The sequence below is a fragment of the Cherax quadricarinatus genome, chromosome 68 (assembly GCF_038502225.1).
Source record: "Cherax quadricarinatus isolate ZL_2023a chromosome 68, ASM3850222v1, whole genome shotgun sequence".
In the NCBI taxonomy this organism is placed as follows: domain Eukaryota; kingdom Metazoa; phylum Arthropoda; class Malacostraca; order Decapoda; family Parastacidae; genus Cherax; species Cherax quadricarinatus.
The window spans coordinates 23,970,011-23,995,342 of record NC_091359.1 but is presented as its reverse complement, the minus strand read 5'-3'; the positions used below and the strand labels follow the sequence as shown (position 1 = coordinate 23,995,342).

General features: G+C 40.1%; 1 protein-coding gene across 1 annotated transcript in view; it reads left to right on the top strand.

Annotated features, from left to right (window-relative positions):
- Nucleotides 1–501: 501 nt before the first annotated feature.
- The window catches only part of LOC128697882 (rho-related BTB domain-containing protein 1), a gene marked incomplete at its 5' end in the record, with an annotated part of 58,535 nt that continues 33,704 nt past the window's right edge, over nt 502–25,332 (top strand). Inside the window, 3 exon segments of the mRNA XM_053789877.2 lie at nt 502–709; nt 6,679–6,842; nt 19,266–19,362. Coding sequence (XP_053645852.2) covers nt 502–709; nt 6,679–6,842; nt 19,266–19,362 — 469 coding nt within the window.

The following is a 25,332-nucleotide window of genomic DNA, read 5'->3' as shown; positions in this document are numbered from 1 at the left end:
GGTCCCTTGCCCACCAATCAAATTAAGACCATACTCAAAAATCACCTCATCTCTCAATAACAACCATACCCACACTATGCTAAACTCTAACCAAATTTAAAGCAGCTCTCCCAAATATTTTATTATCCCTTAACTATTAAGCCATTATTAGAAACTTAAAAATGTATTTTTGTATCATAAATTATACTAATGATATTAATAATAGAGTAAAATATTGAGCATTTGTAATTAACCACTCTTCAGCTGTCTAGACTTAAGTAGTCTCTAAGTATTAGGTTAAGTCTGCCGAAATGCCTCAGCATGATAGTGGCTTTCTTTGTACTAATCAAATTATGAAATGTAAACCACACATGTAACCTTAAAGAAATAGTTTTTGATTTTGATATGAATAATTTTTTTTACTATGTGTGTGTGGTATTTTTTGGTGAGGTACTCATTTCTATTTCTTTATCTTGAATATACAAATTTTGATGTTCTTGTTCAATTTTTTTAATTCTCCAGAGCTGTACGTGAGTGTGACTTGGTTATGCCATGTGAGGGTCGCGCAGTTGCTAGGGAAATTGGTGTCGAATATTATGAGACATCGGTGCTTACTTACTTTGGAGTAAATGAGGTATTTGACAATGTGATCAGAGCCGCCCTCATATCCCGGAGACAACAGCGCTTCTGGATGACCAACCTCAAGCGCGTCCAGCGACCTACATTACAGGTGTGTTCACTCTGTCATCCATTCATGACCATTCTCAGGTGCATCCATTGGCCTGCATTACAGGTGAGTTCACTCTCAGTCATCCACTTATGACCAAACTCAAGTGCATCCAGTGACCTACATTACTGGTGTGTTTGCTCCCAGTTACTGTCTGACTAATAGATTTTTTCCTTTATTGAACTTAGGAAACATGATGCATGAAGAAAAGTTATAATATCATGGCTAGAACAATTTGCTAAAAACCTCCCCTTAGGAGAGAAACATTATGATGATGCTGCTGCCTTCCTTGACTATTGTGGGGACTTTGTATAAGTCCAAAGATCACTCTATGAACTTTGGGTGAATATCAGTAAAAAAGGTGTTACTTATCCTATAGATTGATGATCTTAGGATTCCAGCAGCTGCACCCTGGAATCCTTCATGAAATTTGTGTTTCAATGCAGCGTACTTGCCTCAATTCTCTTGTTGTCTTACAGTAGTTGAAGCACTACCACTATTGTTGCCTGTAGTTAAACAAGACCACAGACTAGAATTAATGCTAACGGGTACTTCCATTACTACTGTTTCCACAGTTTTCCACTTTTCAATGTAGCATGACCTTGCTTTGGTAACTCACTGCCCAACTTAGTTTTCCATGCTCTGGGTGGGAAATATTTGCTGGCCTAGCATCTAGCACTAGCAAATGATGCTGGGTTGCTCATATCTTGAAGTCAAAGAACACAGTCTTCCTTGACTTAGAAGTGTCCCTAGCTTAATTTATCCTACTAACTATATCATTAAGCTTATGGCTTGTTATTGTCATATCTAGAATGCCCTCCACAGTACATAGTTTACTTTTTATCACATTGTTTTTCATAAACACCCTTGGATTTTCATTGTGGTAGACTATAGACTAGCAACAGTTTAATTTTGCAGTCCCGTGTTAGCCTATCTTTCATGGGCTTATGCCCTGGTAGTGATTTTTCTTCTTGTGCATTGTAGGTTCTCTTAGGCATTCTTTTCCAAAAGAGGAGGCTGGTTTCATCACAATTAAAAACTTGTTGAGGAATAAATCCCTCAATGTCTACATAGGTTTCAAATTCCTTATCAAAATTTTCAGCCTCATCTGTTATCACTGGCAGCCTCCCCATGCCTTACTACACTGTGAATAGCACTGTTCTTTTTAAACCTATCAAACCAGCCCCTACTTGCTTTAAATTCATCACTTTCAGCACTGTTTCTCAGGGTGTCTTGCCTAAGATCACTATATCACTGCTTTGCTTTTCCACACATTATTGTTGCAGAAACATTGTCACCAGCCAATTGTTTTTCGTTAATCCTCATTTACAAAAGTTTTTACATTTCTTCAATTATCCTTTCACCACATCAGCCCATTTTATTACCTTTTTATTTTTCAATATGGATGATATGGTGGATTTTGCCATACCATATTGAGTGGCCATGTCTGACACACATGTTCCACTTTCCCACTTCGTGGTGAATCCTTTATTTTCATTATAATTGTTCTCGCTGCTTTCCTTTCAGACTTGTTTGGATCATTACTCTTTTTAGGGCCATGATTACTTATTTTCAATGAAAATATTTAAAAACCACCACAGAATAATGAAATAGCAAAAAATTTGTGGAGCTTGTACAAATGATGCTTAATGAATGAATGCTGATGAGAGACTGAGCACTTGATGCTTTGCTTTTGTTGGACTTTATCCGGGTGGACCGTTTTCTTTAGGTTGAATATCAGGGCAACGTCCTAATACTGAGTCTTTTTTTTTTTTTTTTTTTTTTTTTTTCAAATAATTGGGCGAATATCAAGTTGTGCGAATATAGGGATGTATGAATATTGAGGTTCCACTGTACCTACTTACTGCTAGGTGAACAGGGACAGTAGGTGTAAGGAAACATTCTTCAAATTCAATTCAATTCAATTCAAACTTTATTCTCTATAAGTATTACAATGCTGAGTTTACAGAATTTGGTTATTGTGTGGTTTACATGTAGTAAAATAATAATTACAGAGTGTACCACTAGAATGCCTAGCATGGCTAGGCATTTCGGGCAGACTTATATTAAATCTTAGGTTTAAAATGTTACAGAATTATGAGATAAGTTGGTATTATGGCTAAGTGAGTAAATACTAGTTGTGAGTTTAGCAATGTGAATGCTTTTGTTTTGGCACTATACATAGTTTCAGTATTGGAGTATCACAGGCCAACTTTTGACTAGTTAAGATTCATTATTTTGAGATTGAGATTGATATTTCTGTTTATAGTCAAATGGGTGAATGAGTGTAAGTGTGAACCACCAGGTGGTATTCGTATTATTAGTTGACAGGGTGTATCAGGGAGATAAGATGTTTTCTGATGGTAGTTTTGAAGGTGATGAATGTGTCTGCAGTTTTGGAATTTTCAGGTAGGGTGTTCCAGATTTTAGGGCCTTTGACATACATTGAATTTTTGTAAAGGTTTAGTCGGATACAGGGAATGTCATAGAGATGTTTGTGTCTGGTGTTGTGCCTGTGGGTTCTGTCACAACTATCAAGAAAGCGTTTTAGGTCAAGGTTAATATTGGAATTTAAGGTCCTGTAGATGTAGATTGCACAGTAGTAACTGTGGATGTACTGAACAGGGAGTAAGTTTAGATCTATGAAGAGTGGGGGGGTGTGTTGCCAGGGATGGGATTTAGTGATTATTCTTACTGCGGCTTTTTGTTGGGTTATTATTGGCTTTAGGTGTGTTGCTGCAGTTGAACCCCAAGCACAGATAGCATAGGTGAGGTATGGATATATAAGTGAATGGTATAGTGTGAGAAGGGCAGTTTGCGGCACGTAGTATCATATCTTGGAGAGGATCCCAACCGTTTTGGATACTTTTTTGGTTATGTGTTGGATATGGGTGCTGAAGTTCAGGTTGTTGTCGAGGTATAGGCCTAGGAATTTGCCCTCATTATGCCTGGTAATTAGAGTGTTGTCGATCGTAATGTTAATTTGCGCATCTCCTGCTCTGCTACCAAACATAATGTAGTAGGATTTGTCAACGTTAAGCGTAAGTTTATTGGCTGTCATCCAAGTCGATATTTTGATCAGCTCCTCATTAACAATGGTGTTGAGGGTTGCAAGATTAGGGTGAGAGATGACATAAGTCGTGTCGTCAGCAAAGAGAATGGGGTTCAGGTGTCCAGATACGTTTGGAAGATCATTGATGTATATGAGGAAGAGCAGGGGACCAAGGACACTTCCCTGCGGAACTCCAGTATCAAGTGGCTGTGTTGTTGATGCTGTGTCTTTAATGGTGACATACTGATACCTATTAGTAAGGTAAGATTTGAAATATGCAAGCGCATGGCCTCTTGTACCATAATGGTCAAGTTTGTGGAGTAGGATGCCGTGGTCTACTGTGTCAAAAGCTTTTCTTAGGTCAATAAAAATTCCTAGTGGATATTCCTTATTTTCCAATGCTGTGTAAAGCAGATCTAGCATTTTTATAATTGCATCGTTAGTGCTTTTATTTTTCCTGAATCCAAATTGGCAGGGGTTGAGTATGTTTTGTGACGTTATAAATGAATATAGTCTCCTGTGCACGAGTTTCTCAAAGATTTTGGATAGCATTGGTAAGTTTGATATTGGCCTATAGTTGTTTAAATCTGTAGGGTCACCACCTTTATGTATTGGTGTAACCCTTGCCGTCTTGAGTAGTTTCGGGAAGGTGCTAGCTTCTAGTGACTTGTTAAAAAGCAATGAGATAGCATGCGAGAGGACATGGGCCACTCTCTTGTACAATAATGGTGGGACATGAGACAGATTCCCTGAGTTATTTTTAAGGGACTTTATAATCTCGGTGACTTTCGTGGGCTCAGTTGGAGCAAGATAGAAGGAATTTGGGAAATTTCCATCTAGGTAGTCCCCGGCATGGGCATTGGTACGTGGGATTTTATTGGCGAGATTAGAACCTATGGTTGAGAAGAAGTCGTTTATCTTGTTATCTGTGTCGGTGGGTTGCAGTGGTGTTTCATTAGGTTTAGTTAGGACAATATTCTTGTTTTTTTTCAGTTTGTGGGTCCCTAGAATCTGAGAGAGTGTTTTCCAGGTCTTTTTGTATCTCTTCTTGTGTCAGTGAATCTACTGGAGTAGTATAGTTGTTTGGCTTTCTTTATTACTTTGGTGAGGACTGATGAATAGTGTTTAAGAATATCTTTGTGTATTAAGCCCTGTCTATATTGCTTTTCATATTGGTGTTTCTTATCAATGGATTTCAGAATGGTGCTGGTTAGCCATGGGCAACCAAGCCGTTTGTTTGTGATCTGTTTCGTTTTTATAGGACAATGTTTGTTGTATAGTCTAAGTAGTTTGTTAAGAAAAATGTCTGTCCAATTGTCAATACCATTGGCCTTGGAGAATTCTGTAGGCCAGTCAATAGTCTCTAGGTCAGCTGTGAACTTCCTTATTGAGGCCTCATCATGGAGTCTAAATGAGACTTTGTTGTATTCAAGTGGTGGTTTACTAATGTTTGTCAAGAGGAAGGTAGGGTAGTGGTCTGTAGTGCTATCTGTGATTATCCCTGATTTAAGGGGGGCTAGTATATTGGTCCATATGTGGTCTATTATGGTTGCACTTGTTTCAGTGAGCCTGGTTGGTTTAGTTATTGTTGGTGTGAGAAGTGTGTTGTTCATATTGTTGATGAAATCAGTTACAGGCTGATCATCTAGTTGGCCAAGGTTGATGTTGAAGTCTCCAGCTAAGAGAAGGTGGTGCTTATTCATTTGTCTGTTTGTTATTAGTGCCTTTAATTTCTCACTGAAGTTTGGGATGTTAGTGTGGGGTATCCGGTAAATGGCACCGATTGTTATAGGCGTCTTAAGGTTTTTTACAGTAAAATTAGCAAAAATGTATTCTCCATATTCATCACTAAAGCAATTGGTGCTGATACAAGATAATTGGTTAGAGTAATAGATTGCTATACCACCCCCAACTTGGTATGGCCTGCAGTTGTGGATTGCTGTGTATCCTGGTAGAGGGTAGATATCTATTGTGTCCTGTTTTAGCCAGGTCTCGGTAAGAATAATGCAGGAGAAGGGTGTCTTTAGTGATTCAAGGAGTGCCAGGAGGTCATCATAGTGTTTGCTTAAGGACCTGATGTTGTAGTTAAGTACTGATAGACTTTTATTATTGTTTAGGATAGTGCTGGCTTGTGATGCTGTGTAGTAAAGGCAGTTACTTTCCAATAGGTTTTGATTGTGTGTCAGATTATGTAGGTTTAGATCAGGGTCAACGTGATCAATCATCTTCTAGGTTTAAATTATGGTTATATATATCCTGAGTTGTGTGTTGAGTTTTAGTACTGATATCTGTAGTGGTGGGAAGTTTGGACAAGTATATAGCTATAGCATTTTGGTCATGTAGAGTATAGTCACTAATACACATAATGAAGTTGGTGTTGTCTATGTGTTGTGCTGGAATGAGCTAAAGTACAACTAGGTATAAACTAATAATATAAAAATACAAATTAAAAATAGCACAAGACTCTCAGTTGTAATTGCACTAAGGTCTAATGTAATGGGCGGAATCACCGATGCGTAAACATTGGCAAGACCGCTAACTTTGCAAGAGCATAATTGCGTAAGTTTTCCATAAAATTTCTTTTTTTTTTCCGAAAAATTTTTGACCCTGCGAACAAGTTTAGGAGAGGGCCTCTTGATCCTGAAAGGGTTAATACCCTGTAGTAGACTCATTAAGTGCTAGTCTAAGTCTAATCTAAGTTTGCCTAAAAATTAGTACTAGTCTAAGTTTGCCCAAAATTGCTATGCATCCTATGAGTTTTCTAATTATTGTTTATCTTGTACAGTAATTTGAAATAAATAAAAGTTAAATTGGAACTTAGGAAACATAAAAGTAGGAAGTTTGTCTCCTTATTTACTATGTAAATTACTTTTTATATATTGATTTCTCTGGTTTATAATGCATTACACTCAATTTGCAGGTGCCTTTCTGCCCGCCCAAGCCCAAGGTGCAGGAGCCCTCGACAGTGGTGAGCACCCTGCGTGAGGATCTCCATGGCCTTCTGACCTGTGCCGCCTTCACTGACCTGGTGCTGGTAGCTGGAGGCAACACCACTGGTGGTGGTACCATAGTCCATGCTCATAGGTCCGTACACTTGACTCTCATATCTTGTAAATGGTTTAGACAACCCACAACTTGAAGAATGAGATACTTATGCAACATTGGGAATCTTTATTGTGGAAGGGTTTCACTAGCCAGTGGTTTCATCAGTCCAATACAGAGATGAATGGTTGAAGACGAGGAGTAGTTTGAGGTAATTAGTTCCTCAGCCTGGAGTCAGTGTGTTCAGTCTACACTGACTTAAGGCTGAGAGACTGATTACTCTGAACTCCTCCTCATCTTCCATCGTTCTTCTCTGTATTGGACTTATGAAGCCACTGGCTAGTGAAATATTTCCACAATAAAGATTCCCAAATGTTGCTCAAGTATCTCATTCCTCACATTTAACACTTAATGGATTTCTTCAATTTTTTTTCTTTACATCTAGTGAATGAGAGATTAGGTGCCAGATTAGTATAATGGTATAATATTGTCTTACAATGGATTATCTCAGGTATAACAACAACTGAGAGCACCTTAGTTATGGCCAGTAATAAGTAGCCATATCACTGCTCCTGTGTAATACTGTACCTATTGCTCCTCTCACCTCACATTTCACCAGTTGCCACATATATTTTGCATCATTTCCATGAAGTATACATTTTGTAAGTTTTTCAATATCAATACTTCTACTGCAAGTTAACCCTTAAACGGTCCAAATAGATTGACATTCAAATTCGTAGCGCTCCAAAAGTAGATCTATGTTTTTTTTTACATATTTTCAAATGTAACAAAAAAATGTAGATAAAAGTTTTTTTACACATTTTCAAATGTAAAAAAAAAAAAAGATGATGTACATTTTTTTTTACATACTTTCAAATGTTGAAAAAACATATATATACGTTTGGACTTTTTAAGGGTTAATGCTCTCTGATCTACAGCGAGCTCTCTTATTAAAGTTTTTTTTTTTTTTTTTTTTTTTTTTTTTTTTTTTTTTTTTTTTTTTTGCAAATGCAGTTGAAAAAGTGCGTTCAAAATTTAATAGCACATACTGTGAAGGGCTTCTCATGTGCTGTTTAATTATGGATGGACTTTATCAATTGCATTTACAAAAATGTAGCACTATATAATAGGGGTTGCACAAGAGCTTACTCATATGATGTGTTGAAACAAACTTAAAGAATATAATGTGTGTACCTGATGATGTTTCCTTAAAACAAGTCTGTGGAGGAGCTGGCAAGGAAGAGTGAAATAATAATATTTTTTACTAGTAATGTGCAGCATTACTGGTAATGATGTGGGAAGATTGATGTACTCTTAAATCTTCATGTACTACTACATGATCAACTCTAGTAGAACAAGAGCTGCTAGTGATAAGGTCCCAGTTACTCAGTTACTCCTCCTTATTGCACCTTTGTGTGCAATAAGGTCATGTCTAGTGTATGCCAGTGTGATCACTTATATTTCCCAGGTGGAAAATATCTAGATCTGGCACTGAGAACCATTGCAAGTTCAGTGAAAAGAATTACCTGCAAAATGTTTTCACCAGAGCTTAAATAAGGAGAGAGTGGGAGAGCACAGAATTTCCACTCAACTCACAATTCAGTGCAATACAATACAAATTTATTTCTTTTCTGCATTATATGAAATATAGCTTACCATGTAATAAAATATCATTAGGCACATAACAAAGTTCCAGGCATTCTGTGCATTTTAGGCAGACTAATTATGATGCTTACATATTACTTTAGAACTAGACATTATTTATTTTATGTCTTTGCAAATAGTACACTGAGATTTTGTATTAACAATAGTGGGTTACAATGCAAAGAGAACCTCTATTATGCCTAGGCATTAAGGGCCGACTTAACATTATTGGCTTACAGACTACTTAACACAAAGGATTGTATCATAGTTGTACAGTAGATTAATTATAAGTGAATATAATTTGTATAAGACAAAAGATATACTATTCATATATTCAAAAATGCTTTTTGTGAAAACAATGATTCATATTCCTGTCAACAGTTGATAAAAGGTTCAAGATAATTATTCAAGTTATGATGTGGGAGTACATAAGTGAGTACAGTGGGCCCTCGCCTAACGAATGCATCGCATAACATTAAATCCACCTAGCGATACATTTTAACGCAAAAATTTTGCCTCGGCTAGCGCTAAAAAACTCGCTCAACGCGATTCGTTTGAGATGCGTCCACGTGCGGCCTGAGCCCACCTCACTTGTTCCATGGGTGCCAGTGTTTACAAGCCAGCCACCGCGGTCACTTCCAAGCATACAGTCGGAACATTTCGTATTATCGCAGCCTCTTTAGTGATTGCACTTGCAAAATAAGTCACCATGGGCCCCAAGAAAGCTTCTAGTGCCAGCCCTACAGGAAAAAGGGTGAGAATTACTATGGATATGAAGAAAGAGATCATTGCTAAGTATGAAAGTGGAGTGCGCGTCTCCGAGCTGGCCAGGTTGTACACAAAACCCCAATCAACCATCGCTACTATTGTGGCCAAGAAAATGGCAATCAAGGAGGCTGTTCTTGCCAAAGGTGCAACTTTGTTTTTGAAACAGAGATCGCAAGTGAAAGAAGATGTTGAGAGACTGTTATTGGTGTGGATAAACGAAAAACAGATAGCAGGAGATAGCATCTCTCAAGCGATCATATGTGAAAAGGCTAGGAAGTTGCATGAGGATTTAATTAGAAAAACGGCTGCAACTAGTGGTGATGTGAGTGAATTTAAGGCCAGCAAAGGTTGGTTTGAGAGATTTAAAAATCGTAGTGACATACATAGTGTGATAAGGCATGGTGAGGCTGCCAGTTCGGACCACAAAGCAGCTGAAAAATATGTGCAGGAATTCAAGGAGTACATAGACAGTGAAGGACTGAAACCTGAACATGTGTTTAAATGTGACGAAACAGGCCTGTTTTGGAAGAAAATGCCAAGCAGGACCTATATTACTCAGGAGGAAAAGGCACTCCCAGGACATAAGCCTATGAAAGACAGGCTTATTCTGTTGATGTGTGCTAATGCTAGTGCTAGTGGTGATTGCAAAGTGAAGCTTTTATTGGTGTATCACTCTGAAACTCCCAGAGTGTTCAGGAAAAAACAATGTCCTCAAGGCTAATATGTGTGTGCTGTGGAGGGCAAACAGTAAGGCATGGGTCACTAGGGACTTTTTCTATGACTGGTTACACCATGCATTTGCCCCCACTGTGAAAAATTACCTCCTGGAAAATAAATTGGACCTTAAATGCCTCCTCGTATTAGACAATGCTCCTGGTCATCCTTCAGACGTGGCAGAGCGACTTTCTGCGGAAATGAGCTTCATTAAGGTCAAGATTTTGCCTCCTAATACCACTCCTCTCCTGCAGCCCATGGACCAGCAGGTCATTTGAAACTTCAAAAAACACTACACAAAAGCTATGTTTGAAAGGTGCTTTGTACTGACCTCAGAAACTCAATTGACTCTAAGAGAGTTTTGGAGAGATCACTTTAGCATCCTCAATTGCGTAAACATTATAGGTAAGGCTTGGGAGGAAGTGACTAAGAGGACCTTGAACTCTGCTTGGAAGAAACTGTGGGCAGTATGTGTAGACAAAAGGGATTTTGAAGGGTTTGAGGCTAACCCTGGGAATCCTATGCCAGTTGAGGAATCCATTGTGGCATTGGGGAAGTCCTTTGGGTTGGAGGTTAGTGGGGAGGATGTGTAAGAGTTGGTGGAGGAGGGCAATGACGAACTAACCAAAGCAGAGTTCAAAGTCCTGGTAGTCACTCCCTCCCAAGCCTTACCTATAAGGCTTATGCAATGGAGGATACTGAAGTGTTCTTTCCAAAAATATCTTAGGGTCAAGTGAGTGTCTGAGGTCACATTAAAGCACCTTTCAAACATTGCTTTGGTGTAGAGTTTTTTAAAGTTTGAAATGACCTGCTGGTCCATGGGCTGGAGGAGAGGAGGGGTATTCGGGGGCAAGAACTTTACTGTGATGAACCCAAACTCCTGCAGAATTAGGTCATCCAAGTTTGGAGGATGAGCAGGTGCATTGTCCATTACTAGGAGGTACTTGAGATCCAATTTCTTTTCCAGGAGGTAATTCTTCACACTAGGGCCAAACACTTCATTGAACCACTCGACGAAAATTTATCTCGTAACCCATACCTTATTATTAGATTTCCAAAACACACACAATTTACTCTTCATAACATTGTTTTTCCTGAACACTCTGGGATTTTCAGAATGGTACACTAGTAATGGCTTCACTTTGAACATAAGAACATAAGAACGAAGGAACACTGCAGAAGGCCTACTGGCCCATGCGAGGCAGGTCCAAGTCTCCTACCGACTTAAGCCAATGCACCCAACCTAGTCAGGTCAGGTCACATTGACTTAAGGGAGGAACACGGCAACCGACCTGGTAGCACAAGCTATCAGGTCCAACTCACACCCACCCACATCCACTCATGTATTTATCCAACCTATTTTTAAAGCTACACAACGTTCTGGCCTCTATAACTGTACTCGGGAGTTTGTTCCACTCATCCACAACTCTATTACCAAACCAGTACTTTCCTATATCCTTCCCGAATCTGAATTTTTCCAACTTAAAACCATTGCTGCGAGTCCTGTCTAGGCTAGATATTTTCAGCACACTATTTACATCCCCTTTATTTATTCCTGTCTTCCATTTATACACTTCAATCATATCCCCCCTAATTCTACGTCTTTCTAGAGAGTGCAGATTCAGGGCCCTTAGTCTATCCTCATAGGGAAGGTTTCTGATACATGGGATCAACTTTGTCATCCTCCTTTGTACATTTTCCAGAGAATTTATATCCATTCTGTAATACGGTGACCAAAACTGTGCAGCATAATCTAAATGAGGCCTAACCAAGGATGTATAGAGTTGAAGAACAACCTGAGGACTCCTATTATTTAATCTTCTTGATATGAAGCCAAGGATTCTATTAGCTTTATTGCGAACACTTATGCACTGTTGTCTTGGTTTCAGATTACTGCTAACCAGAACTCCTAAATCTTTTTCGCAATCCGTAATATTAAGATCTACATTATTTAGTTTATATGTGGCATGGTTATTGTCCTGTCCAACATTCAGAACTTTGCATTTGTCTATATTAAACTGCATCTGCCACTTCTCCGACCAATGCATCAGTCTATTCAAATCTTCCTGGAGTGCTCGAATGTCCTCGTCAGAATGAATTAGATGGCCTATTTTGGTGTCATCGGCAAACTTGCCGATGTCGCTCTTTATGCCCTCATCTATGTCGTTAATGTAGATTGTGAACAGCAGGGGGCCCAACACTGACCCCTGTGGAACACCGCTCGTGACACTTCCCCACTCTGATTTCTCCCCATTTATGCAAACTCTCTGCTGCCTATTTGTCAACCATGCCTCTATCCAGGAAAAAATTTCTCCTCCTATTCCATGTGCTTTAATTTTCCTCAATAGTCTCTGATGTGGGACCCTGTCAAAAGCCTTACTGAAGTCCATATACACAATATCATATTCATTACCATGATCTACCTCCTCAAATACCTTAGTGAAAAAAGTTAATAAATTCGTAAGGCAGGAACGCCCCTTTGTAAAACCATGCTGAGATTCGTTGATTAATTTATGCTTTTCAAGGTGGCTACGAACTGCCTCGGCAATTATTGATTCCATAAATTTTCCCACTATGGAGGTTAGGCTTATTGGTCTATAGTTTGAAGCTAAGGACCTGTCACCTTTTTTGAAAATAGGTATCACATTTGCCATTTTCCACTTATCTGGCACCATGCCAGTTTGTAGTGATATGTTGAAAAGATTAGCCAAAGGTGTGCTAAGCTCCTCTTTACATTCCTTTAGAACCCTTGCATACAGTTCATCAGGGCCTGGGGATTTGTTAGGTTTTAATTTATCTATTTGCCTAAGGACCATGTCACTTGTGACCCTAATCGTGCACAGTTTATTATCGTCCTGTTCTACATAATTTATCATTACTGGAATATCGCTGGTATCCTCCTGTGTAAAAACTGAGAGGAAGTATGTGTTAAAAATTCTACACATTTCCTTATCACTGTCAGTGAGCTGACCCGAGGAACTTTTGAGTGGGCCTATCTTGTCCCTGATCTTACTTCTGTATACCTGTAAGAATTCTTTTGGGTTAGTCTTCGATTCTCTTGCAACTTTAACCTCATAATCTCTTTTTTGCTTTTCTAATTCCCTTTTTTATTTCTCTCTTTAACTAAATATATCGATTTCTTAATTGCCCCTCTCCTCTTTTGATTTGCCTATATATGCCTCTCTTTTGACCAATCAGATATTGTAATCTATTGTTCATCCATTTATGATCATTTTTGTTTGATCTGATTTTCCTATTTGGAACATAATTTGACTGAGCAGCTAGAACTATGCCCTGGAAAGCATCATATCGGCAACCATCACCACCTACCTGACCCTTAGTCAGGTCATTCCAGTTCAGCCCACCTAAGTAATTTTTCAGTCCTATGAAATCAGCCAAGCGAAAGTCAGGGACGGAGACTTGATTGCCATTATTAGGGGAATTCCATGATATATTAAAACTGAGTGATTTGTGATCACTTTCCCCAAAGCTCATCATTAACCTCAAGATTATTAATTAGTGTTACCCTATTGACAAGAACCAAGTCAAGGAGGTTATTTCCCCTAGTTGGCTCTGTCACAAACTGTTTTAAAAAACAATCCTGGATCGTATCAAGAAAGTCACCTGACTCTAAATTTCCTGTCAAATTGCTCCAGTCAATCTGTCTATAGTTGAAATCTCCCATTAGCACAACATTTTCGTATGTAGATGCCTTACGAATTTCGTCCAATAGAAGTTTACTGCACTCCCTATCAAGATTTGGGGCCCTGTAAATCACACCCAAAATTAGTTTTTCTCGGCCCTCGAGAAGCTGTAACCAAACAGATTCAGTGGCTGATGCTTCTAATTTAATATCTTGTCTAACACAACAATTTAAATTGTCTTTGACATACATCGCTACTCCACCACCTTTCCTGTTGACCCTGTCACTGTGGAATAATTTATAGCCTTGTATGTGACATTCAGAGGGCATCTCTCTATCTTTCAGATTGAGCCAGGTCTCTGTTATAGCAATAATATCTATGTTTCCTGCACTTGCAATTAATCTTAGCTCATCTATCTTATTTCTTACACTCCTGCTATTAGTATAGTAAACCTTAAGGGAGCTAGTCCCTTGCTGCCCTCTGCTGTCCCCCTTTGTTTGCTGACTTGATCTATTGTCTTTATTTATAACTTCATGCTGAATGCCTTTTATACATTTACTGTTTCCAACCCTAGTGTTGCAACCTGCTTGTTTCCCACACACACCCATACCTCTATCTTCCATCAGTTTAAAATCAGAGGCATTTCACCAATGGCCTTCTCAATCGAGTCTGCAAGTGCTACCACCCCTGCCCCAGAGAGATGTACCCCATCCCTTGCATACATATCATGTTTGCCATAAAAGTTGTTCCAGTTGTCAATGAATGGGATTGCAAGTTCCTTGCAGTATCTGTCTAGCCACTAGCATTAGCACAGAACAGGAGTGTCAGCCTGTCTTTCATAGGCTTGTGTCCTGGCAGTCCCTTTTCCTCCTGATTAATGTAGGTCCTCTTTGGCATTTTCTTTCAAAAGAGGCCTGTTTTGTCACAATTGAACACTTGTTCAGGTTTCAGTCCTTCAGCCTCTATGTACTCCTTGAATTCACTTACGAATTTTGTAGCTGCAATTTTGTCCAAACTGGCAGCCTCACCATGCCTTATCACACTGTATATGCCACTACACTTCTTAAATCTCTCAAACCAACCTTTGCTGGCCTTAAATTCACAATTATCAGTACTCATTGCAGGCAATTTCTTTACCAGATCGTCATGCAACTGCCTAGCCTTTTCACAAATAATCAACATCATAAGAGTATCTCCTGCTAATTGTTTCTCGTTTATCCACACCAATAATAACTTCTCAACATCTTTGAGTACAGCGGACCCTCGCATACCGTTGGCATCACATAACGTTAAATCTGCATACCGATACATTTAATCGCTAAAATTTTGCCTCGCATACCGCTAAAAAACTCGCTCAACGCTATTCGTCCGAGACGCGTCTAATGTGCGGCCTGAGCCAGCCTCACATGTTCTGCCAGTGGCATTGTTTACCAGCCAGCCTCCGCGGTAACATCCAAGCATACAATCGGAACATTTCGTATTATTACAGCGTTTTTGGTGATTTCATCTGCAAAATAAGAAAGCTTCTAGTGCCAACCCTACAGGAATAAGGGTGAGAATTACTATAGAGATGAAGAAAGAGATCATTGCTAAGTATGAAAATGGAGTACGTGTCTCCGAGCTGGCCAGGTTGTATAGTAAACCTCAATCAACCATCGCTAGTACATATTGTGTCCAAGAAAACGACAATCAAGGAAGCTGTTCTTGCCAGAGGTTCAACTCTGTTTTTGAAACAGAGATCGCAAGTGATAGAAGATGTTGAGAGACTCTTATTGGTGTGGATAAACGAAAAACAGATAGCAGGAGATAGCATCTCTCAAGTGATCATAAGTGAAAAGGCTAGGAAGTTGCATCAGGATTTAATTAGAAAAATGCCTGCAACTAGTGATGATGTGAGTGAATTTAAGGCCAGCAAAGGTTGGTTTGAGAGATTTAAGAAGCGTAGTGGCATACATAGTGTGATAAGGCATGGTGAGGCTGCCAGTTCGGACCACAAAGCAGCTGAAAAATATGTGCAGGAATTCAAGGAGTACATAGACAGTGAAGGACTGAAACCTGAACAAGTGTTTAATTGTGACGAAACAGGCCTGTTTTGGAAGAAAATGCCAAGCAGGACCTACATTACTCAGGAGGAAAAGGCACTCCCAGGACATAAGCCTATGAAAGACAGGCTTACTCTTCCCATGTGTGCCAATGCTAGTGGTGATTGCAAAGTGAAGCCTTTATTAGTGTATCACTCTGAAGCTCCCAGAGCGTTCAGGCAAAAGAATATCCTCAAGGCTAATTTGTGTGTGCTGTGGAGGGCAAACAGTAAGGCATGGGTCACTAGGGACTTTTTCTATGACTGGTTACACCAAGCATTTGCCCCCAATGTGAAAAATTACCTAACTGAAAAGAAATTAGACCTTAAGTGCCTCCTGGTGTTAGACAGTGCCCCTGGTCATCCTACAGACTTGGCAGAGCGACTTTGTGGTGGCATAAGCTTCATTAAGGTCAAGTTTTTGCCTCCTAATACCACTCCTCTCCTGCAGCCCATGGACCAGCAGGTTATTGCAAACTTCAAAAAACTGTACACAGAAGCTCTGTTTGAAAGGTGCTTTGTAGTGACCTCATTTGTGTAAACCTTATAGGTAAGGCTTGGGAGGGAGTGACTAAGAGGACCTTGAACTCTGCTTGGAAGAAACTGTGGCCAGAATGTGTAGACCAAAGGGATTTTGAAGGGTTTGAGGCTAACCCTGGTAATCCTATGCCAGTTGAGGAATCCAATGTGGCATTGGGAAAGTCCTTGGGGTTGGAGGTTAGTGGGGATGATGTGGAAGAGTTGGTGAAGGAGGACAGTGAAGAACTAACCACTGATGAGCTGCTAGATCTTCTTCATCTGCATGAGGCCACACCTGAGGAAACTGCTTCGGAGGAGAGGAGAGAGAAATTGAAGAAGTTGCCTACTTCAAAGATTAAGGAAATCTGTACAATGTAGCCTAAAGTGCAAACCTTTATGGATGAAAATCACCCTCAGACAGCTGTTGCAAGCCGTGCTGGTGACTATTACACTGACAATGTTGTGAACCACTTTAGGAAAGTCATAAAGGAACGAGAGGTACAGACTTCTATGGGCAGATATGTTGTGCGACAGAAGTCCAGTGACTCTGAAGCTTGTCCTAGTAGCATTAAAAGAAGAAGGGAAGTAACCCCAGAAAAGGACTTGACACCTCAAGTCTTAATGGAAGGGGATTCCCCTTCTAAACACTAAGACCATCAACACTCTCCCCTCCTCCCATCCCATCAGTCATCACCAGATCTTCAATAAAGGTAAGTGTCATGTAACTGTGCATGTCTTGTTCAGTTTGTGTGTATTAAAATTAATATTTCATGTGGTAAAAAATTTTTTTTTTCATGCTTTTGGGTGTCAGGAACAGATTAATTTGATTTCCATTATTTCTTATGGGTGAAAATTCATTTGCATAACGATAATTTCGCATAACATTGAGCTCTCAGGAACGGATTAATAGCGCTATGCGAGGGTCCACTGTACTGGTGATCTCATTTTTGTCAGCATATTTACCCCCTTTGCAACAACAGCTTCCTTGATTTCCTTTTTCTTGGCCACGATGGAAGATATGGTTGCACGGAATTTGTTATACATCCTGGCCAGTTTGCCCACACGTACGACACTTTCATATTGTTCAATGATGTTTTTCTTAAATTCAATCGTATTTCTCACTTTCTTTACCAAAGGCTTGGCACTAGGAGCTTTCTTTGGAGCCATGGTAGCTTATTTAGCACTTGCAAGCACTAAAATGAATGGAATATTATGATATATTTCTTATGAACAAGTGAGGAGACCGTCGCTCACTGGTAAACAATGGCACACTGGCTGGGAAGGGAGGCCAAGGCGGCTCAGAGCATGAGTACGCGTCCCGGACGAAGGACGATCAGCGAGTAGACTGACCATTTGCAAGCCAATGTTTGGATGAGAATAACGCGACGATTTCCAAAAAGGACAACTATCGAGCCGGACGATTATTGAGGGACCACTGTAACTTATTGTTGGATATAATGTATCTTTAATCCTCTAGACTGTTGTGTGCACATGTGTTTAGTATGTACGTGTGTGTGCATTGGTGTACACTTGTGTGTGTGGAGCAAGGTCACCACCCATCTAGAAACCCATCAGTTACACAACCCAGGGCAACATGGGTTTAGAACAGGTCGCTCCTGTCTGTCTCAACTATTGGATCACTACGACAAGGTCCTAGATGCCTAGAAGACAAAAAGAATGCAGATGTAATATATACAGACTTTGCAAAAGCCTTCGACAAGTGTGACCATGGCGTAATAGCGCACAAAATGCATGCTAAAGGAATAACAGGAAAAGTCGGTCGATGGATCTATAATTTCCTCACTAACAGAACACAGAGAGTAGTAGTCAACAGAGTAAAGTCCGAGGCAGCTACGGTGAAAAGCTCTGTTCCACAAGGCACAGTACTTGCTCCCATCTTGTTCCTCATCCTCATATCTGACATAGACAAGGATGTCAGCCACAGCACCTTGTCTTCCTTTGCAGATGACACCCGAATCTGCATGACAGTGTCTTCCATTGCAGACACTGCAAGGCTCCAGGCGGACATCAACCGAATCTTTCAGTGGGCTGCAGAAAACAATATGAAGTTCAACGATGAGAAATTTCAATTACTCAGATATGGTAAACATGAGGAAATTAAATCTTCATCAGAGTACAAAACAAATTCTGGCCACAAAATAGAGCAAAACACCAACGTCAAAGACCTGGGAGTGATCATGTCAGAGGATCTCACCTTCAAGGACCATAACATTGTATCAATCACATCTGCTAGAAAAATGACAGGATGGATAATGAGAACCTTCAAAACTAGGGAGGCCAAGCCCATGATGACACTCTTCAGGTCACTTGTTCTATCTAGGCTGGAATATTGCTGCACACTAACAGCACCTTTCAAGGCAGGTGAAATTGCTGACCTAGAAAATGTACAGAGAACCTTCACGGCGCGCATAACGGAGATAAAACACCTCAATTACTGGGAGCGCTTGAGGTTCCTAAACCTGTATTCCTTGGAACGCAGGCGGGAGAGATACGTGATTATATATACCTGGAAAATCCTAGAGGGACTAGTACCGAACTTGCACATGAAAATCACTCAATACGAAAGCAAAAGACTTGGCAGACGATGCAACATCCCCCCAATGTAAAGCAGGGGTGTCACTAGCACGTTAAGAGACCATACAATAAGTGTCAGGGGCCCGAGACTGTTCAACTGCCTCCCAGCATACATAAGGGGGATTACCAACAGACCCCTGGCAGTCTTCAAGCTGGCACTGGACAAGCACCTAAAGTCGGTTCCTGACCAGCCGGGCTGTGGCTCGTACGTTGGTTTGCGTGCAGCCAGCAGTAGCAGCCTGGTTGATCAGGCTCTGATCCACCAGGAGGCCTGGTCACAGACCGGGCCGCGGGGGCGTTGACCCCCGGAACTCTCTCCAGGTAAACTCCAGGTAAACACTATTTATGTGTATGTGCTTTTGTGTATGTTATGTATGTGTGTGTCCTTCTCTATACTATTTACATGTGTGTGAATCTGTGTATATATGTACTTAATAATAATAATAATAATAATAATAATAATGATAATAATAAGAGTACGTACTATATTGTTTTGTACAGGTTCTTGGTTGCAGCTGCATCAACTGCCTTCCACAAGCTACTCATGACTGACCTCTCTGACTGTGTTACCACAAGACGCAGTTCAGACTCCAGCATGGTGAGCTCCATTTAATTACACTTAAATTAAAAATTTAAATTTATTTTTTTCATGAACCATTCAGTAGTTATACATTCAGATGATTATATGTTTTTTTTTTTAATTTGCTCTTCTTAAAACACAGGTATAATATAATACAAAAAGGCTCAAAGGAAAGTCATTAATATTGCAAGTGTATTTCATGCAAACTAATCATAAGCCATGTACTGTATTTATATTTAGACTTGATGTACAATTTTAGTCAGTTCAGATTAGGCAATTCATTACAATCATAAATACAATAAGACAGGTTGCAAAGTGATGCAAATAAATTGCATCACTTCATAGGTTTTTGTTTAGTGTATTGAGCAAGGGGAGTGGCAGGGCACCTACATCTTCCCTGGATCAGGACAGAGTTAAGGAAAAACTATAATTGACTTGATTAATTCTTGTTTAGGGGGACACCTCATCTATCAAAAATGCCCCCTAGTTTGTCAGCTACTTGCTATATGCTTTGAATACAGTGAGAGGATAATGATGGCTTGTGTGTCTCCTTAACCTCTCGTGGAAGACCTTACACTGCTCTTAAACTCTCTCTTTGCTAGGGCATTCACAGGCAGAACTTTTCATTACCCTAACTGTGAGATGTTAAACTTTACTCTTAAAGAATACTAAAAACACCAGTACAGTATACAGCATGTACTGTACGGTTCAAACAATGTTATGTGATAGTATTTACATATTTGCCTGTAATTTGATTCACCATGAATTCTTTCACTGTTTCTATGAACAACTACTATGGAATTATAAGTTGAAAATGATCGAGAATTTTTATTCCAACTTACCCACAACATCCATCACCTTGAATTAAAGAAATAGTTTTAAAATGTTTTCAGTATTGTAGTTGCTTTTTTATTTTGCAAAAGTTAGGAAATTGATAGAGGTCCTTAACCCTTTCAGGGTCCAGAGGCCAAATTTCAAAGGGTGCACCAGTGTCCAAGAATTTTCAAAAAATAATTTTGTCATTTTTTTTCTTATGAAATGGTAGAGAATCTTTTTCTGAAGGTAATAAAACAAAAGTACTAAATGTGATTTACGAAATTATGCTCTTGCGAATTTTGATGTGTCAGCAATATTTAAACATCGGCGATTTTGCAGACTTTGACTCCCATTTTAGGCCAATTACACTATTCCAGTCGACCAAATTCTTAGCTATTTCACTAGTATTACTTCTATTCTATCGATTGAGCACAAGAATTTGCCAAGTCAACTGTTTCAACTACAAAATAAAGTGATCGGAAATTGGTAATTTGGCCAATTTAACACAAAGTTCAAAATACTCCAATTTCAAAATAGGGTCTAGAATAAACAATGTAGGAATTCCTGGCACTAAACTAACATTTCCTCTGTTCATTAGTTACATTTTCAGGCTTTACTAATGAATTCCATTTTTATTTTTTATTCACATAATGAATTTTTATTCAAACCAAAAAATAGAAGATTTACTGTTATGCAATATTGTAATAATTGTATTAGTAATATCAGCACATTTGTGAATGTATATTAGACCCACCAGTAGGCATGTATTAGACATGTGAGGTCATTTCATTACTCTCGAACATCGGAAAAAATTTAACATTTCTGCTACTTTGAGCTCAGTTTCAAGCCATTTCCATTACTAAAACCAATCAAAATCATCTCTATTTCTGTAATATGTCTTCCATTCTATCAAATGAGACCAAGATATCGCAAATACAACTATAAAAACATACGAAAAAACACTGCAAAGTCGCTGTTTTAATAAAAAATTGCGGTCTCAGTTTTTTCTCTCATTATGCACTGTGTGCTGCAGGATTTGTTTTATGTGGTGCACACATACCACATAGATGTATTCTCTCAGATCAAGGCCAAAATTTACCGCTCACAGCTTATCAGAGTGAGCTGAGCTCATGACATAGATCTACGGTTTGGACCCTCAAGGGGTTAAGAGAACTTTCTAAACAAGAGAAGTCATGCCAGTGATTTCAGTGTTTGAATTGCCTGTGCTTTCATATCTCGAACATTGTTATGTTCATGGTGCCTTTCAGGGTAGGAAAGATTATCAGAGCTGGAAAATATACAAGCCAGAGTACAGGTGGGGTTAGAACTCATGGCAAGTGAGTAGTAAAACTCCAGGCCAGTACATAAGCCACTGGGCCAGTGGCTTATGCACTGGCCTGGAGTTTTACAACTGACTTGCCATGAGTTCTAATCCCACCTGTACTGTGGTTTGTTTGTAATCATGTTACAGCGTGGATCAATAATAAAACATTTAACCCTTTGACTGTTTATGTCATATATATACGTCTTACGCGCCACTGTTTCTGACGTATTTATACGCATAAATTCTAGCGGCTTCAAATCAAGTGGGAGAAAGCTGGTAGGCCTACATGAGAGAGAATGGGTCTGAGTGGTGGGTGTGCACCCTGTGAAAAAAATCTGGGACTCGGTGGTGCATTGTGGGAACGCCACCTTGGTAGTCCATTTTCACCATGCCTTGCAGTAAGAAGTACCTCACTCCTCGGCGGATTGGAGGTCTTTTGTTCCCAAGTGATAGCTCTAACAGCGATGGAAGTGTCAGTGAAAGTGAATTCCATGGTTTTCTAGTGGTTGTGACTGAAAAAAGTGCCCAGGATAACGTAATTAGTGATGAAAACCCAGATGACCCATGACCTTCCACGTCTGGTGCTGGGCCGGCTTGTTCATGTTCACGTTCACGTTCACGTTCACCTGTACCAGGATGAATGAGGAAACTATTTGCCCATGTACAAGACTCAGATGTGAGCAGTGAAAGTGATAGTGATAGTGATTTCAAAGTTATTGAAAGCAGTTCTAGTTGTGACAGTGAGGGTGAATATTCCCCAGTGAAGCGGCAGTATATATGACATAGCATGCGGTCTGGTATTGTTTCATATGCTGTTCCAAGGAGAAGGAGTAAATCTCGGAGCACATCCCATGGCCCTACACCACGACCTGATAGCGAAGATGACGATATTGTTACGATGGGTATGAATGATGTGAGTGAGGCAGCAGGTGGTGGTGGTGATAGTGATGGTGGCATGAGTCATGTGGCACCGGCAGCGGGCAACGCTACTACCCACGCTGCTGACTCTGCACAACCAGCCTCACACATCCTCACACTCCCACAACCTGCACAACCACGTTTCAATATTCAGAACCCACCAGCAGACCACATCTGGGATTTGCAGGAAGGTAACAAGTTTGTTCCCAGTCCCCATGACTTTGATGAAACACAAAGTGGAATACGGCCATCGTGCACACTTGGGAACAATGCTACTGAACTGGAATGCTTTCAGTTATTCTTCGATGAACCCCTGATGGACATTATTGTCAGGGAAACCAACACATACTGTGAGTACACCATGGCAAATACAATTCTCTCACCAAGATCACGGCTACACCAGTGGAAGGACACAACTGTGGGAGAGATGTACCTGTTTTTTTGCCACAATAATGCTTATGCCACATGTGTATAAGCACACAGTCAACACATACTGGTCAATAGAATGCCTGATTTCAATCCCAGGTTTTAGTGACATTATAGGTGTGAATCGTTTCTTGATACTGTTACGTATGTTACACTTTTCAGACAAAACAAGGCCTGACAGAAGTGACAGGTTATATAAGATCAGAAATGTGTTTATGTACCTGAAGCAAAAGTGTTGCTTGTATTTTTATCCCTTCAGGAAGCTTGTTATTGACGAGTCTTTGATTTTATTCAAGGGAAGTCTCTCATTCAAGCAATACATACCAAGCAAGAGGAAATGCTTTGGTATAAAGTTATTTGTACTGTGTGATTGCAAAAGTGGTCTCGTTTTGGATATCATTGTGTACACTGGCAGTAATACATTGAGAGATACCAGGAAGTTATTGGGTATCTCTGGTGATGTGGTTCAAACAATGATGGAACCATATCTTGGTAAGGGGCATATATTATTTGCTGATAACTGGTACACAAGCCCCATACTCAGTGATTTCTTGCGAGTGAACCTGACATGTGTGTGGCACAGTGCGTGGTAATCGTAAACATATGCCAAGGTTCGATGCTGGCACTCGCTGAGGTGAGGTGCAAGTCTTTGCTGCCAATGACATCATGGTATTTAGGTGGCATGATAAACGTGATGTCACATTGTTGACATCAGTTCACCGAAATGAAATGGCACACACTGGCAGGCAGAATAGAGAGACCAATGAGCCCATTCTAAAACCTGCAGCTGTCATGGACTACAACCTCAATATGCGCTTAGTGGACAAATGTGACATGCAGATTGGGTTTGCTGATTGTGTACGCAAGGGTTATAAGTGGTATATAAAACTTTTTTTCCATCTTGTTGATCTTTCCATGCTAAATGCTTATAACATATACAAGTTGAGGACCAACAACAAACCAAAATATGGTGAATTTTGTTTGTCAGTCATCAGACAAATAATCGCCAAGTAACAAGGAGCAACACCTGCAATAGACCAGCGCCCACGAAATTACCAACACACGCCATCTCGTTTGAGGCCTGGTGATCACTACCCCATACAACTGCCTCCTACTGCTTTCAAGAAAAGTGCTCAGAAGAGGTGTTTTGTATGTGAACATACCACAAAACGCCCACAAACATGCAGAGATACTCGTTTTATGTGTGAGGAGTGTCAAGAAAAGGACCCCAATGGAAATAAGTTACTCTGTCTGACTTTTTTGGGTTATCCTAGGTTCTCTACACATATGCTGCTATGTACAATAATTCTGTGTAACTGTATTTGTGTATACCTGAATAAACTTACTTACTTACTAAGTGCCACTCTGCATATACCCATGTTTCAAAGAATTCCACAAGCTGCAGCAGTTCTAGGAAAGTGTTCAGTGGCTGTACATTTATTTTTTTATTATCACACTGGCCGATTCCCACCAAGGCAGGGTGGCCCGAAAAAGAAAAACTTTCACCATCATTCACTCCATCACTGTCTTGCCAGAAGGGTGCTTTACACTACAGTTTTTAAACTGCAACATTAACACCCCTCCTTCAGAGTGCAGGCACTGTACTTCCCATCTCCAGGACTCAAGTCCGGCTTGCCGGTTTCCCTGAACCCCTTCATAAATGTTACTTTGCTCACACTCCAACAGCACGTCAAGTATTAAAAACCATTTGTCTCCATTCACTCCTATCAAACACGCTCACGCATGCCTGCTGGAAGTCCAAGCCCCTCGCACACAAAACCTCCTTTACCCCCTCCCTCCAACCTTTCCTAGGCCGACCCCTACCCCGCCTTCCTTCCACTACAGACTGATACACTCTTGAAGTTATTCTGTTTCGCTCCATTCTCTCTACATGTCCGAACCACCTCAACAACCCTTCCTCAGCCCTCTGGACAACAGTTTTGGTAATCCCGCACCTCCTCCTAACTTCCAAACTACGAATTCTCTGCATTATATTCACACCACACATTGCTCTCAGACATGACATCTCCACTGCCTCCAGCCTTCTCCTCGCTGCAACATTCATCACCCATGCTTCACACCCATATAAGAGAGTTGGTAAAACTATACTCTCATACATTCCCCTCTTTGCCTCCAAGGACAAAGTTCTTTGTCTCCACAGACTCCTAAGTGCACCACTCACTCTTTTCCCCTCATCAATTCTATGATTCACCTCATCTTTCATAGACCCATCCGCTGACACGTCCACTCCCAAATATCTGAATACATTCACCTCCTCCATACTCTCTCCCTCCAATCTGATATTCAATCTTTCATCACCTAATCTTTTTATCCTCATAACCTTACTCTTTCCTGTATTCACCTTTAATTTTCTTCTTTTGCACACCCTACCAAATTCATCCACCAATCTCTGCAACTTCTCTTCAGAATCTCCCAAGAGCACAGTGTCATCAGCAAAGAGCAGCTGTGACAACTCCCACTTTGTGTGTGATTCTTTATCTTTT